This window comes from Corvus moneduloides, chromosome 1, assembly GCF_009650955.1.
Source record: "Corvus moneduloides isolate bCorMon1 chromosome 1, bCorMon1.pri, whole genome shotgun sequence".
NCBI classification, from domain to species: domain Eukaryota; kingdom Metazoa; phylum Chordata; class Aves; order Passeriformes; family Corvidae; genus Corvus; species Corvus moneduloides.
Window position 1 is genome coordinate 161,131,519 of NC_045476.1, and position 17,103 is coordinate 161,148,621.

The following is a 17,103-nucleotide window of genomic DNA, read 5'->3' on the forward strand; positions in this document are numbered from 1 at the left end:
TCCTTCTCTCTCTCTCTTTCTGTTCTAGAGACACAGGATAGAGACAGCCAACTCAAATGTACATGTCTGCATTATCAGTGCTTACAGTGACACAGTGAAAATTACTGAGGTGATGGTGAACAAGGTGTGAACAATGCACAGAGCAATAATGAATTGCTGGCCATGGAAATAATACACTGGTTTACTACATGGGAGCTAGGAGACAAGGGGGAGAAAGAGGGTTGCTATTTATTAATAAAAGAGCTCTAATTCATATGGCAGAAGGAATGAAGCTGCTCATGAGCAAAGATCTGCAGTTCTACTGCTCTGCTTCTGAGTGGGATGTAATATCTTGGATGGTGCTGGTAAGGACAATATACCAGAGAGTCAAAAGTGCAGAGCAGTTTGGGTCTTCTACTGCAAGGATCCTCCTAAGGGATGTAGAAAAGAGCCACAAAGTCTTTGTGATTGCTCCTTCCCAGGGGTCTTACAATACTTTTTTTTTTGCATTTGCGAACTCTTTTTATTGAATTCAAGTTAGACTACTTATCAGGTACTTGATTTTACTTTATGCACATGTACAATTTGTAATTTATCCTGTTATTTCACCTAACCATCCATTCTTGCTGCCTAAATCTCTGCTTTGTCATGACATATAAGAAAGAAGCAGATGTGGTATGTCTCAGACTGCTTGGCATTTCTGCCTGTTATTGGCTTTATGGGTTATTAATTCTCTTGTAAATTTTATCCTGGAACATACTTTCATTTTGATCAACTCTATGTTTACTTTTGAGATTGTGCTGCTCTCCCCACCACACTTTTAATTGCAAGATATTAAATTAATTCATGAAACTATTAGCTTGTCCTGCACTCTAAAAAGTGCAAATACAAAGATGTTAAAATAGCAGGAGCTATTTTAGACAGTAAGTCAGTAGTGAAGGGATGTCTGGAGGAAACTGTGGCCCATCATTAAATCACCTTATCTCTCTGTCCATTGATTTGTTTTGATTTATTTCACATTAGGTAGTTTTAATTGTGGCCAGGCACTGGCACTGTGAGCAGACTGGTGACAGCCCTCTTCATAGGAAATGCTTGAAATGTGACGTTATTGGAATACTTCAGACAAGGGAAGTTTTATGTTGGCCTATGTCCCTGGACCACAAGGCAGGACCATATAGCTGAAACAAGGAGTACTTCCTATAACACGTTTCAGGAAATACTCGGAGTTTGTGGGTAAGACCACCATGGCAGATGGTGTGTTTGGAGCCCAGCAGACCATTGCATCAGTCTTAATTTAAGTGGTTCCAGCATATAAGATTCACAGAGGAGAGGAACAGGCATAGGGGCTACTGCTGAGGCTTTAATTTCTTCCTCACCTGATTTGAGGTAAAATTTACTCTCAAGTCTTTATCAATCATTAGAACACCAATGCAATGAAATGCAAGATCAAGAATCAGGCCCTTTAGATGTGTCTGCCTGTTTGTGTGTGAACAAAGGGAGGGCATAAGACACTAATTAAGTGAAAAAATCCCTCATGACATGGGCAGGGACACCTTTCACTAAACCAAGTTGCTCAAAACCCCATCCAACTTAGCCTTTAACATTTCCAGAGACAGGGCATCCACAACTTCTTTGAGTAACCTGTTTGCAAAATAATTATTGTGACTAACTAGTCACAAGTCAGTTTTCATTAGACAACTGAAGAAAACCAACCAACCTTTGGGCCATCGAGCCCAGGTGGGCCTGGAGGACCTCTGGGACCAGCAATCCCCTGCAATGCAGAAAAGGTAGAGGCAAACACTCGTTTAGTTCATTGACTCCACAGGCCTCTAAAAAAAATTCATCAGGTTATTGATGAAAAATAAGTAAGACTGAACTGTCTTATAAGAACCCATCAATCATATTAATAGAAAAACAAGGTTACAGCAGATCCGAGGCGTGGTCACTCCCTCAGCTCTTACCATTTTCCCATCCTGGCCATCTCTACCTGGTGGTCCTCGAAGACCTTTATCCCCTTTGAAACCTGGGATGCCTGGCAGTCCTGGTGGGCCAGGAGGGCACTCACTGCACACATCCTGGAAGAGGACATGGAAAAACACATCAGCAATAGGCTGCAGGCACACAGACACCCACTGTGAATGTAGCACTGTGGTGCTGGTACAATATATAAATCCTTGTGGTCTACCTCAAGATCGGGGTGAATTTGCCTTAAAGAACCACAATGAGGGCAGTGTGAAGCACAGCGAGGGTCAGCAGCTGAGCTCACACATGCTCCCATGGGAAGTTTCCTATCAGTTCTAGGTCCTAACTGGTCATCCGGTATCAAGAAACTGTGGAAAAGCTGTTCCTGATGGGAGGTCAGGGAGACTAGCAAGACTATCAAGAAAAACACTGGTTTTGAGTCTACAAGACTACTAGAAAATTGCGTCTGCTCCAGTCTGAAAGAGCTGAGTTACTGCTTAGAGGGTATATTTCTAGGGGAAAATCAGGTGCAGCACAATGTCAGAAAGGGTTCTGCAGGGGAAACTATTCAGCAGCCAGCTTGGCTAAGGACAACTCATCCAATGGAGTTTGTGAAGACCAAGTGAATGTCACAGTGTCCTGGCCAAATTTTATCAGGGAAAATCACTACCTCCTCCTTCCAAACCTCTTTGAAGCATCATCTCAGTAGTCTTTACATTTCAACTACCCTCAGGAAACTGCATCCATGTATGACATTTCCATTTCAAAGGCAGACTCCCTCCAGCAATAGGGGAGGGAATCCTGCTCATAAGAGAGAGCATAATACAAAACAGATCATCAGGTTGAGAGTCAGGAATCTCTGCTACAACACCCAACTCTGTCAACGATCTGTTGCAAAACTGTAGGGTAAATTATCTTTCTGAGTCTCAGTCCCTATATCCACATTTATCTACTTACGATGTAAGTGCTTGAGAAACACCCATAACAGCAGAGCCTTAATTTCATCTGGGATTTCAAGGTGCTGCTTTCTGTACCAAGCACAGAGTGAAAAAATACCAAGCAGAAAAAATGCACAAATGTGTTTAACCATACTACAAGCAAAGGCAGAAAATGAAAGGACATCAAAATGACATCCTGTACCCAGGAATGAGTCTCTTGCTCTTGTCCAGATCAAAAATCCCAAATACCTTACAGTGAAACCTCCAGAACCACATTGGGCTCCACAAAACAAAGACAGATCTTCAATGAAGAGTAATGTCACAGCAGCAATCTTAAAACGGTCCTTTGGTTAATGTGGTTGGTGAAAGAAGGTAATTTTTTAGTTTGTTTTAATCAATAAGAAAAGATTTCTTGCCAGGTCTCAAGATAGCTTAAAAACTCTCAACTCAGCCCATGTAAATCTGTAAAGATTTTTCAGTCAACACCTATCAAAGACTGACTAATTTCTCAGACAACTCTCTATATGGAGAGTAAAGGCAGACAGATTATCACTTTTGAAACACAGGTACTTCTGGGGTTAATTACCAGCATCTGTTTAGATTCACAATGCAAACTAAATTCGCACCCACAGCTACCCAAAATTACTCCAGTCACTATTGATGGTGTATGCAAAAAAATCCAGCATTTTATTAAAATGGTTTCCATTTTCTGGTTTAGATAATGCAACTTGATAATGTTTATTCCTCCTTGGGAATGCATGCCTCAGAAAGAGCTGAGAAAGTCTCAGAAATGTTATAGAGAACTTTGTAGATCATTTCATAGCTGGGGAAAGGATTTTGATCTCCAGTTCGTGTCCCAATACCAGTGCAAGTGGGAGACTTGCAAGTTTTGAGCTTTGAAAGAGTGCTTATAGACACCTTTTGCACTTGTAGTTCAGACACTTTCTCATCACAGAGCCTTAGTCAGGTCTGAATCAAACAGAAATAAACTCCCACCCTCATCAAAGGCTGATTACCTTTACTAGGAGATTTATATCCTCTGGAGTGAGCAGGGGTGGGGAACCCTGTGGAATGAGAAATTCATTATTTCAGGCAATTTTAAGAGGCATCAAGACATGAGAATTTTTCCTGAACATGTGAGGAGGTATCTTTTCAGCTTTTTACCGGCTAGCGCTTGTAGTTCAATGCCTTAGAAAGCCTCGAGCAACCCAGAGAGGAAGCACGGGCAATCCAGCATTTCAGTAGCTCTAAAATCAGTAACTGAATCAGCTGCAAAGCAAATACCACCAGCAGAAGCAAAGAGGGAGAAATATAGCTCTTAGCCTGCTTAATTTTCTGCAATTAGCAGCTTTCAAAAGAAACAGGCGACAAGAGAGGCTCACAGAAAGAGTTGCAGAGCCAAGAGAGGTGGGGCCTCCCTTGATCTTCTCTTTTATTCGGAGAAGGGAAAAGGGGCGGACTGGGGGTGGGCCCGGGGTGACCGGCCAATCAGACACTGCTGCTAAAGAGTTTGAGTTACATTTGGTTTTGCCCACGCTTGGAACAAAGGAGTTCAGAGCACATGGCAGAGGCAAGTGTCTTGGGGAGGGGAAGCTCAGAACAGGCAGCAACAAACATGCTCATGGATTCTCACCGGTTTTCCTTGTCCTGCCTAGGACTCACTGGGCCAAACTTGTACTTCCCACCTCACTTTACCAATGCACTTCATCCCACCTGAGGTAAATTCTTGCTGAGGGTACTGCATAGTGGTGCTAAGGAAGTGCCTTTAAAAATTTGGCTTTTATTTACATTCAGACTATCCAGTTATTTTCATACCATTCCAAAGCTTTCACTAAATCTTTAGTGGATTTTAGTGTTTTTCCCACTGCTCTGCTGGGAAAAGCAACAGTGGAAAAGCACCCAAGTGCACTTCTGGGGTGAAGTGTAGAGGTGGAAACTGAGTTAAAAGGAAGATGTAATACAGAAGTGAAGTTACATACAGGTTTTCCAGGAGGTCCTCTTTCCCCTGGATTTCCAGGTACACCCTACAGATCAAGAAAAAGAAAAACATTGTGAAATTATTATACAATAACCCTCTGGTTGCTCCTGCAGTCTGCTGGCACAGGCATCTTGACTAGCACACATTTTACTTTCTGCTGCTGAGAGCACTGCTCCTTGCATGTGACAAACAGCAAACTCCTCCAAATACCTGCAACTTTAACATCCTCTCAAACTCTTGCTAAATTCATTTGAGTCACACAGAGATTAGAATTGCTTTAGTCTGTCTTCTGGTCATAGGAAACACTATGAACTTCAGTTGTTGAAGTATGAGGCTTTAAATCTTGGAAGGCGCCTGAAAAAGGCAAAATAGGTTTCTTTGTTGAGGTGTAGTGGTATCACTTTTCATGAGATGAAGGCATAGAAATTACCAGCATTCTCAGAATGTTATGTCCAGAATGGCAGGGTTAGGACAAGAAACAACTGCCACCCCTCAGTGCGCAGCTCTTATGTGTCATTAGCGAGGAATTAGTTTGTTAAAAACAAAAAACAATGTCTAAAGATTATTGTAAAATATTTTCATAAAGTAATGCTCACTTGGGAAACCAAATCTTTTGAACAAGACAGTTGGTCACTGTTCAGACGGTGACAGAAATCTGCATTGTGAGGATGCTTGCAGTGGTGTTTTAAGATACTTGGTGACATTTCCCCAGAACATTCTCTGCTAAATTCCTGTATCCCCCTGGTCCATCACCCTGTGTCATCACTCAAGCAAATGCACATTTTATTCATATTAAGAACCTCAAAGAGCATACAAAACTCACCACATACAAAAGCTGTCTTATCTGATCATTTCTGTTTCTAAAGGAACAGTTTCTACTGACCATCTAAAAGCATCTTACTTGTGTTCAGCTTTGTTGATTCTGCAGCAGGTCCCACCTGGGGTTTTCTCTGGAATGGTTCCAGATTTGCCACCCAGGATGTTCACAGAATCATAGAATGGTTTGGGTTGGAAGGAACCTTTAAGACCATCTACTTCCACCTCCTGCCATGGGCAGGGACACCTTCCACTAGACCAGGTTGCTCAGAGCTCCATCCAGCCTGGCCTTGGACAGTTCCAGGGATAGGGCATCCACAGCTTCTCTGGGCAACCTGTACAGTGTTTCACCAACCTCACAGTAAAGAACTTCTTCCTAATTTTTTAATTTAAACCTACTCTCTTCCAGTTTGAAGCCATTACCCCTTTTACTGTCACTCCCCTTGTGTGGCGAGAAAAAGGTTGGAAGTGGAAGATTTGGCAAGGAGGGAAAAATAGAGTTGCTTTCACTCAAGATGACCTTGCAGCTGGAGGATGCTAAGAATATTCAGTGTGGAAAATTTCACATTTTGTTTTCTTTGGGTTGTTTTCTGTCAATCTTGAGAAGTGGAGGTTCTGTAGAAGATAACAGAATGCTGTAAAAAACTTAAAAGGCATTTCTCATAGGCTGGGGCCTTCCTGCTGGGAGGAGATAAGAAGCTTGGTGGTTACCCTGAGTGCTTTTTGCCCCTGCTAAGATGGAATAAGCTTAGCAGTGTATGTGTCCCCATTCTGCCAGCGTGGTAATGGAATAAATCTACTCTTTACAGTTCAGCTCTGGATTTTGGCTGTCTTGGATACCTGCATATATTCAGTTCTCACACCTTGTCAAAAGTCCCTCTACATCTTTCTTGAAAGCTCCCTTCAGGCACTGGAAGACCACAAATAGGTCATCCTAAAGCCTTCACTTTTCCAGGCTGAACAATCCCAGTTCTCTCCACCTTTCTTTGTAAGAGTTGCTCCATCCCTTCAGTTGCCTTGGTGGCCTCCTCTGGACTCGCTCCAACAGTTCCATGTCCTTCCTGTGCTGTGGGACCCCAGAGCTGGACACAGCATGCAGGTGGGGTCTCACCAGAGCAGAGCAGAGGGGCAGAATCCCCCCCCTTGATCTGTTGGCCATGCTGGTTTTGATACAGCAACGGACTTAATTGGCTTTTTGAGCTGCATCAATATCTGGATGCTGATCAAGGTCCAAGTAGTGGCTTTCAATCAGTCTAGGCTCAGCAGGGACTACTCTTTGAGACTGATTTTTCCATCTGGAAAGTTCCTTTAAAATTTGGTCAAATGCTTAGCCAGGAAGGGCACTGGGTGTTCTTTCTGCCACCTTGTCTCAGGTTAGTCCATTTTGCCAATCAGTTCACTGTATTATTTACACAAACAGCCAGATGGGGATGTGGGGATTAATGACTGAAGTGTGCTGTGTCATGATACACCACTGTTACAGCTATAGGGTAAACTTGAATTTCACCCTTGAGTCTCACTTACTACTTAAATTCTGTATGTCTTGCTAGAGGAGAGAAAAAATGGGAAAATACATTATCTTTTTCTATGTCCACATTAAACACTTCTGGGTGAGCAACAGTCCTTCAGCTACCTTGACTTTCTAAGAGATGAAAATTAAACTAAAGTGGACCTAAAGTGGAACTGAAGTCCTTTTTTGCTAAGGAGCTAAAACTTCTGCAGGTGAGAACAAAGAGAAGATAATGTCTCAAGGGTTAGCTCACAATTCTCCACAAATGTCATTCTAGGGAACTGAGTAAATATAAGTAAACATTTTAGTCATTTATAGCTTTGCTTCTTCCACAGAACATCAAGGTGAATCCAGAGGATTGTGCATTGTTCCCGAAGTCCCTTCCCTTTCACAGATGCTAATTGTCAGGACATGCTTTTGGCATCCTCTCCACTGTGGTTCTCAGCCACTTCTGCAAGTGGGAAGAGGGATGGCTAAATAACAATTACATAGATCTTATATTCCCAGACCTACTTTGTTCAGGAAGACTCACACAGAACTTGCTTTAAAAAGTGTGATGCAAAGAAAAAACTTGAGCCATGATAATAATTCTGGATCAGAAAGCAACACAGAAAAGACAGTTCAGAAATGTCTTTCATGCTGACTGTAGCATAGCTATAAATACATGCCATAGGGCTTACTGACAGCCTTCTGCTTTGGGATCTGAAATATGAACATGGCACTAGCAGTGTAATTTGAGTATTTAAAGATCTTTTAAAAAAAGAATATAGGAAAAGACTTCTTAGTTATGTGAAAAGACATGCAAGAAGAGAGTTAATAAAATGGAAGTCCTTGGAAAGGATTAAGCACAGATACCATACCCAGTGGTATCAGTCTGCCTTGAGACAAAAAGGGATGGACCTGTTTTCTTGCATGCTATATGATGTGGAGCTGGTCATATTTCTAACAGGTTGGAAATGAGACAGGAAAAGAGATTAAGCTCTGTGCCATGGCTGATAAACCTGAAAAAACACTGAATCCCCAGGAGAAGTCAAACAATTGAGAAGTACAAGACTGCAAATGGAGAATGCCTTTTGAAGAATGCTTCTGTGAGCCAAAATGAACAAACCAGATGCAGGGTGATGGCACTTCAGCATGGTACATTATCAGAGAACAGGTCAACAGAAGCAAAGTCAAAAGTAGAGGAAATATTGATGGTCTGTAGAGGCCTGGAGTCAGAAAAGGCTGACAAAAAGGGACAAGCTGCAAATATAGAATCACAAAATATCGTGGGTTGTAAGGGACCACAAAAATCAAGTCTAGCTCCTGGTCTTGCACAGGACAATCCCAAGAATCACATCATGTGCCTGAGAGCATTGTCCAAACGCTCCTTGAATTATGTCAGTCTTGGTGTTGTGACTGCTTGCTTGGGGATCCTGTTGCAGCGTCTGGCCACTATCTGGATGAAGAACCATCCCATAATATCTAACCTAAACCTCCCCTGATGCAGCTTCAGATTTCTCAGAGCAGAATGAAACTGCTAGAATGAAGACATGGAAGCTAAATCTGCATCTGACAAGCTAATAGGGGACTGAACTGGAAAAAAGAAAGCCAGAAAATTCAGAAAAAAGAAAATTAGACTGACCAAAAAACTGCATGGCACTGAAAAGAAATGACCCTAACATGACGTGGGAAAATGCACAGTCTCAAATAACAACCAGTGTTGGAAAGCTCATAAAGTTTGAAGACTTTCAGGAGCTTGCAGCCAAGAGTGGCTGGCACAAAGTAGAATATCCAATGAGTGGTACAGCACACCAGTAAAGGGAAAAGATGTCAGCCATGAGAAGGTGTGATGCACAGTATCCAGAGCATCAGTCTGCAAAATCTTGACACACAGGAATGGTATGCAAATGGGAACTGATGGAAAGTGTGCTGCTGATAATGCTGAAAAACAGTATTTAGCTTAGTTGGTTGGCAAATGGTGCTAGTAACACCACGGTTGTGGGTTTGATCCCCTCATGGCCATTCACTTCAGACTTGGACTTGATGAGCCTTGTGGGTTCATTCCAACTCAGAATATTCTGTGATTCTGTAACCAAGAAGAAGTTAAATGCTGGTGCATTTAATAGGCAAAATCCTGTGATAGGTAAAATGATGCTCAGGTAAGTGGTGCATGTGAAAATACTCAAAGATAAAGAAAGTCTGTAAAGAAACATAAGTGTACACGGGAAGTGCATAAGTGACACAGGCATATGGTGTGATAGTTCTATTACAAGATGGAAAATTAAACTTGAAATGCAATGTCTTAAATCAGTTATAAGTCACAGGAATAAAGAAACAATAGAAGGGTTAATAAGTGTACTCTGGTTTGGGGTGTAAGTACCCTAAAACAAACACAAAGGCTCCTTGGAACTCTCTTAACTGCATGGGAAAATCAACCCCAGAACAGCAAACTCTGCTTTTCGAATCCAGTGGCAGTAATGTATGCATCCACAAAGGGTTTGCAATTATGAAAGCAAGCGCAGGAAGATTAACTTCCCAGTAATGCTGGAACTTAGTTACCATAAATAATTAACCTAATTAAAAAGTGATTAATTCAATGTTTATGTTAATTAAAATTATCATTATCAAAATACAGAAAGAGCCTATTAAACAGGTGCCCTCACTGCTAATAGCGGACTAAGGGAATGTCTCATTCAGGTTGTTTCCTAATCTAAGGACACTAAATAGGTGTGTTGAACAGAAACATTTTATCTCCCATCAGACAGTCAGGGAGAACAGATGATTCCCAAATATGCAGCTGGCCAGAGAGTGTCTGCTCCTTTGGGAGTATCTGGTCAAGGACCTTTTTGAATTCAACTAGGGAAGATAAGGAAAAAGTCATCAATTAGAACGTCAAGGACACAAACCTGACCAACAAAAAAGGACGGCAGTGATGGGAAGCAAACCTGGACATTCACACTAATTGATGAAGGCATGTGGAAATATGAGGAGGCTTATTCCAGCAAGGTTACCTCATCCAGGACCTTGTCAACTGGGAAATTAAGGGGAAAGGAGGAAATTAGAAACTAAATTTGCCAAGACACTGACCTAAGCAGAGGCAAATCTTGTCACTCGCAGTGACTGATGGGCTATCAGGAAACCACAGACTGCACTTCCTGGGAGATCAATCTGGACCTTGCAAGTGATAAGATTCTAAACTGGGGGACTGTGAACTGGGAGGGCTGAGGGACTGACGGAGCTGGGGAGATGCATGAGGGGCTGTGCAGGGGAAGAGAGAGTAACAAACAGGGGGGTAAAACAGAAAAGGGTATAAAAGGGGCTGGTCAACACGGAGCTGGCTGGTGCATTTGTTTGGCTGAGCCCTGCACCTGCTCACCATGGTTTGTCCTGTTGCCTTACATCTTCTTATAAACCTTTTCATAGAATCATGGGATGGTTTGGCTTGGAAGGGACCTTAAAGATCATTTCATTCCAACCCCCTGTCATGGGCAGGGACACCTTCCACTGGACCAGGTTGCTCCAAGCCTTGTCCAGCCAGGCCATGAACACTTCCAGGGATGGAGCAACCAAAGCTTCTCCGGGCATTCTGCTCCAGTGCCTCACTACATGCACAGTAAAGAATTTCTTCCTAATACCTAATCTAAACTTGCACCTACCAAGCTGAGAGACCTCATCTGCAGCGGCTGGAGGAGACAGCACTGCATATAACATCATTTAACATGTAGAAATAATTTTTTATAATTCTTAGACTAGGAGATTGGCCAACTTCTCTGACAGAAGGCACTTAAGACTACACTATTTTAATGCTTGATACAGGAATACTGCCAGATTAAAATGTGATTTGGATTTTGTTTTTTCCCAAAGCAAGAGAAAGTAATTTCTTTAAGTGACTGAGGTCCTTAAAATAAGCACAATACATAGTAGTTCTGTTATGGAAAAAATTAGTCATATTATTGAAAAAAAAAGACCTAGAAAAAAGTGATTTTCAGGCTTTAAGAACTGGAGCTTTAGTTAATCAGAAAAAAAATGCAAATTTACTGACAAGAAAATAACTTATATAAAAGAAGAAAGCATGTCCTAGCTTTGTCCCAAAATAAGAGAATTTGTAGGGGTTTATGGACATAATGAACTCTAGAGGACAAACAAACAGAAAGGCTTTTGTTAAGAGGAACAGAACAAGGCCAAACCAGCACAATTGTACTGTAAACCTAGGCAAGTATTTTCAAAACCTAAATTTTGATAAAACAAGTCACTGTCCTGAGAACTCTTGATATTAGATTGAGTAGCCAACAGATATTTCAAAATGTGACCTTGGGCTATCCCCAAAAAGTACGACACATGCTTTTAGGGGACAAGAAAAAATCTATAATATAAAAAACCCAATTTAATCACCTATGGGAGAGAATTCTAGCCAAAACTATTGCAAAAGAAGTATTGACTCTTCCACCTCCCCAAATGCAGTTGTAAATCTGATTTGCTTTATCAGAGAACGCAACTTATAGCAGGCACTTCCACATGCATCTGGTGAGTTTGCAACTGGAAAAAATAATTCAGAGATAACTTAATGTATGCAAATGTGATTTAAAAGAATTTTCTGTCTCAGAAAGAAACATGGGATACATCTGCAAAGGCCACAGCAAAGTACAAGACACTGAGGCAAGTCATTCAAGCAATTGACACTGCATGGCTTAGGAGTTGCACGGCAAATTCCTATTAGCAATTCAAATTGGAGTTCTCCTATCCAATGATATTCTATGTGAACACAGCAGAGTACAAAAATGGACATGTTTCAGAGGTTACAAGAACACTGCACACATACAAGAGTGCAGAAGCAGAACAAAAAATTCCTTGTGCTAGTTAAATAAAGATAGATCAGGAGATAAATAAAGAAGAGATCAGAAAACTGCAAATGCATGATCTTGTCAAAATAGGTTATCTCTGCTGATGCACCATGAAATGTTGGAATGTGCCCTGTACCTCCATTTATACCTCCTGAAGCACAGGTAGAATGGTTTAACAGGTGATCAAATAATACAGAAAGGTCCTAAACGACATACTGAATGCAATTAAAGCAGTAAGTGTAATAGAGAATGCGCTTTATAAGTAGCCCAAAGAATGGTTGTGTTTGGATTAAATCTCTGCAGGGAAAAGAAAAATGTAAAGACCTTAGAGCTGCATCTCCAAGAGCTGACCAGTCAACACTGATCTGAGCAGAGCCAGAAAGAGACTCCAAAGGATGCCTCTGGCACTTCCCTTGCACAGTACAGCTCCAATAAACCCATCTATCCTATCTCGTGTTCAAAACTTCTTGATTAAAAATCTCAAACATCTGAGGCAAGGTGACAAGTTCTAAGGACAGGCAGCAGGACACAATCAATCCCAAATCTCTGGCTGCTCAGGGACACAGGGTGATGGAGGCAAAGGACCATTTCAACATGGGCTGTGGAAGAATACCCTGGCACAATCATTTGTCTTGTGACAAAGTACAGCATCATAGTATTTTAAAAGGGTTTGGGTTGGAAGGGACCTTAAAGATCATCCAGTTCCAAACCCATGCCATGGGCAGGGACACCTTCCACTAAATCACGTTGCTCTGAGCCCCATCCAACCTGGCCTTGAACACTTCCAAGGATGGGGCATCCACAGCCTCTCTGGGAAGAAAACTAGACCTTCTTCCCACAGGAGAGTACCCCCTTTAGGCCACCTGATGGATGTCAATAAAGCCACACTAGGGTTGGAAATTCCTTGCAGTGGAGTTGGTGAAAACTGGTACCCATTTCAGACATATCAGCATCATGGAGTAGCACTGAGAAGGAGAGTTACAGAAGGTCACTTCCCTCTCCCCACAGTCTTCCCTCAACAGGCACAAATCCGAAGATCAAGCCCTTCAAAACCTTCAGAGCCTCCTTCAGAGGACTGGTTTCCACATCACAGAGGAAAAAAAATTGTCCTCTTTCTCATGCAGCACTGAAGCAGAACCAGGCAGAAAGAGGGGCCAGCTTTCCAGCTGGGAGTCTGCCACGTTCCTCTCTATTCCTCAGTTCCATGACTCACTCACTGAGACAGCAGGAGGACAATATACCAAGAGGTTAAAATGTCCTCAAACATGCACAATAGCAGCAGCAAAATGAACTCATAAAGAACTTCTTAACAGCTGTGGCCCTGTTTTAACAAAAATACTACAGGCTACTTATCTCAGTGGATTCTAAGAAGTTCCTAGACAGCCTAATTACCATCCTTTTCCAATGTGAGATCTTTCCCTGGTGTATGCTGCCAAGTCCCTTTTCCAGTGTCATTTTTAAATGTCTCAGTGGTGAAGCCCACTACTTTCCTTGAAGCAATCCTCCTTATTCCAACTATTTTCCCCTTTGACATCCTAAGTTGTAAGAGCTCCACTTCCGCAAATCATTTCCCTTGGACAATCGTAGTAACAATCAGTGACTACAGTTGATTATCAGCACAAATTTTCAAGGAAATTAGATCCAAGCAAATTTCTTGAGCACTTCACGTTTATTTTACTTACATCCTGGCCAGGAGGCCCTTGTGGTCCAGGGATACCAGGTACACCACGGGGACCCTGGTGAGAAAGAATAGACAAACCCAGTAACATGAGTAGTATTTATGAAGTGCTTCTTAGCTGAAGAGAAGAAATTCTTAACTTAATAGTTATTGGTGGAAAAATTAACCAGCACCTACACAACTACGAGAGAGTTTAAGAAAAAAAATTACAGCTCACATTGCACTATCCTGGTATCAGTCATTTCTGTGCCTCAAGGGACTTCATGTGCATCACTAAAGTCAAGCTTCCCATACATTGATTGCAGAGGTAATAATGACTCTTTATAGGAGGCAGGTTTTTGAACAGGGAGAAAACATGACTGAGCACAGGAGAGCACAAGAGAAAAGAAGGTCCATCTCCTCAGTTCCAGGCTATCACACTGGCTAGGACTGGCTGTTGAGCTGGAAATTCATGCCAGTGCCTACTGAAACCATGATACACAGTTGTTTGTTCCACACCAATGGATTGCATCCTTGAAAAACTGAATGTTGAGGGACTAAAGTGTGTCTGATGAATACTGAAATCTGTAAGATTTAAGTAAGAACAATGTTTTAAAATGGTTTATTTTAAACCTTTGAGGCCTTGGCTATAAGCAGTGTGCCTTGAATTATGTGCCTTGAAATAATTTTTTGAATGAAGGGAGAAACAAGTAACTCATTTCTCTTGTAGGACTACTACTAAAGAAAAGTTGCCACCAGGCCAAGACTCTTAACTCTTTTTCACAACTCAATATTGCAGACAAGTACCTGGTAATACACAAGAGAAGTTCCCTTTGGAGGGTCAGCCCCTCTGTGACCATTCCTTGAGCAAAACCAATCCAGTTACACATGCCCTCATGAAATCACTGGTAGAAACACATTCAGTGTGGCTGTCCCCTCCCCAAAGAATGCGGGTATAGCTAGAAAGACATACTGTACCAGTGACCCTTTGTCTCCTGGGGGTCCCTCAGGGCCCTGCAAACAGAAAAGACACAGTAATCAAAACACTTAAAATTCCCATCCCCCTTTGGCTGACCAGGGTGGGTCCTGCATTCAGGCATTATTCTCTGCACTGTACTGTGTCCTACACTCATGAGTGTGGGTGTGTGTGCACTGCCTGTGCCCGTGGACAATCCATGCTCAGCCTCGCTCCTGGCTGGGTCTGCAAACACAGAACCACAGCACCCACACATCTCTTGGGCTGAGACAGGACAAGCCTCCCAGGCTCTGAAGAACACTATATTCAGCTACCTCTTACACAAGAAAAAACATCCCACAGAACTTCTGTGCTCTTTAATTTAGGTCAAAGCAGGGGGTCCAGTGGGCTTGTGCATGCTGTTTGTTTGGGGATGCAACTTAAAAATGTGCAGCTGAGTAGAGTGAGTCACTGGAAGGTACCCACTTCTATAGGAACACCACAGAAGTAATGCAGTACCATATCCAGCATGGGTGAATTGATCTGGTATTCTAAACACACCCTAAACAAGACTTGAATAAATTGACTACCACTGTAACTCCTCTCCTTTTGCTTTCTATTTCAGGAATAGTAACTCACTAATCCTCATACCATCCTCCATGAAAGACACCCTAGTACTGTGCTAAAGAAATGGCTAAATGCATAATTTAATTAATATCAACAAGGAAAGGCACGGCAAGATTGAAACCTTTCTACTTATACTGTGTATGCACTCATTGGGTAACTTCAGCATAAACATGTGAATTCACCCCATTCTCCAAGCTGTCTCCTGCCCTGTTGGGAATAACACTCTGTTAATGCTCAAGTTTATGGCTAAGGGTTATGTAAATTGTAACTCAATACTTCAACAGATAAGGTAAAAAAAAATCCTCATCTATATATACTTTTTGTGCAGGGAGCAAAGCCTGAGAGAGGTTAAGGGCACAGGAGGAAACAGGGTGAGAATTCCAATTAAAAAGAGTTGTTGGCTCTCAGCTCTGAAGCTGAAGTATTATAAACACAATTTTGTCACATCGCTAAAAAGGGTAGAGGCTGACACCTTTAATTCAGTGTGTAATATGCACTGAAGCAGCTCCACTGATTTCATTCTGTTTTTTTTTTTACTATGGGATTCAGTCTTTGTGACAGTCTGCTAGATTCAAGGTTATACAAAGTTTTTTTTCAAATTCCAGTCTTTGCACTGGAGCTGAAGTTATGATGAATCTACAGTAGAAAAAACCACCATAATCTTGGTTTGGTTGGGTTTTTTTTGGTTTGGTTGGGTTTTTTTGGGTTTTTTTGGTTTTTTTTTAAAGCATTTAGTAAAGCAAAATAAATAAATAAAACATATAATTTGAGAATAGTGTGGTATGTAGGTGGCTACACATCCTGACAGTGGGCAAATAATGAAGACAAAGAAAAAAACAATCTTCTGGTGTGAGACAAGAGATGTCTGCATTTGGAGTCAAGTTCTTACTCATTTGTGTTTATGGATATGAGGATGCTAAATCCCCAGTGAAGAACAACTTTGTCATCTTGTGTACATCAGGATGTACACATGAACTCATCTAGCCCTGGACTGAATCTAAATATCTGTAATTAAAGACAATCCACTAGTTAGCAATTTTCAAACAAGCCAGATACTCATTTGTTAATTTAATTTTAATTTAATTAATGGCTGAACATTGAGAAGTCCAAGAACATCACTGTTCCTTAGATAAATCATAACAAATGACACCCAGGAAACCTGCAGTCATTGGTAACCCTGTGAGGACCATGAAAGCCATGATACAGTCACAGTATGAAACATGACTGACCCAGTTTGCTTTAACTCAGATAGAATTCAGCATGGTAAAAGCAAATATTGTGGAGATACACCTCAGAAAGTCAGATTTTTCAATCCATTACCCAGAAATATGACTTATCATTTCAAGGCAATTTCCTGTATTAATTGGGACATTTATATTTAAACAGAGCACTGATTACCAAACATTGACTGATTGGTCCAGGATCATGGCATGTACGAGGTATTGCAAGAGTGCAAGGGCTCAGATGTCCTCTAGCAATTACAGCCAGAAATAGCATTTGCTTCCTCTTAAACATATTCCACTAACAAATTCAGCGCGTATCTGGAAGTGTCTGAGCAGAATTACAGCCAGAGCACTCCCAAATCCCTCTCATCTCTAGAGGAGTTGTACATGACAAGTTCTGGAGTGATCAAAGCCCAGCAACAGGAAAATCCAAATTTTCCAGAGCAGACTCCCAAATACACCTTGTGACCAGCTGATACTCAGGAGGTGAGGGTAGAGCTGGATGAGGTCCAACCAACCAAGTATTTGTGGGAAATTATGGGGAGGATGGACCTCTTGGAATGCCGTGGTGCCGTCCGGCTAGCACGCTGTCCCAGCACCGGGCAATCTTCTGCCTGCTCCGAGAGGGGAGGACG

General features: G+C 41.8%; 1 protein-coding gene across 1 annotated transcript in view; it reads right to left on the reverse strand.

The window, feature by feature from the left end:
• The window catches only part of COL22A1 (collagen type XXII alpha 1 chain), a 227,599-nt gene that overhangs the window by 31,053 nt on the left and 179,443 nt on the right, over positions 1–17,103 (reverse strand). Inside the window, exons 42-47 of the mRNA XM_032134095.1 lie at positions 14,642–14,677; positions 13,689–13,742; positions 4,859–4,903; positions 3,896–3,943; positions 1,941–2,054; positions 1,697–1,750 (exon numbers count right to left, since the gene is read on the reverse strand). Coding sequence (XP_031989986.1) covers positions 1,697–1,750; positions 1,941–2,054; positions 3,896–3,943; positions 4,859–4,903; positions 13,689–13,742; positions 14,642–14,677 — 351 coding nt within the window. The remainder of the gene's footprint in view (positions 1–1,696; positions 1,751–1,940; positions 2,055–3,895; positions 3,944–4,858; positions 4,904–13,688; positions 13,743–14,641; positions 14,678–17,103) is intronic.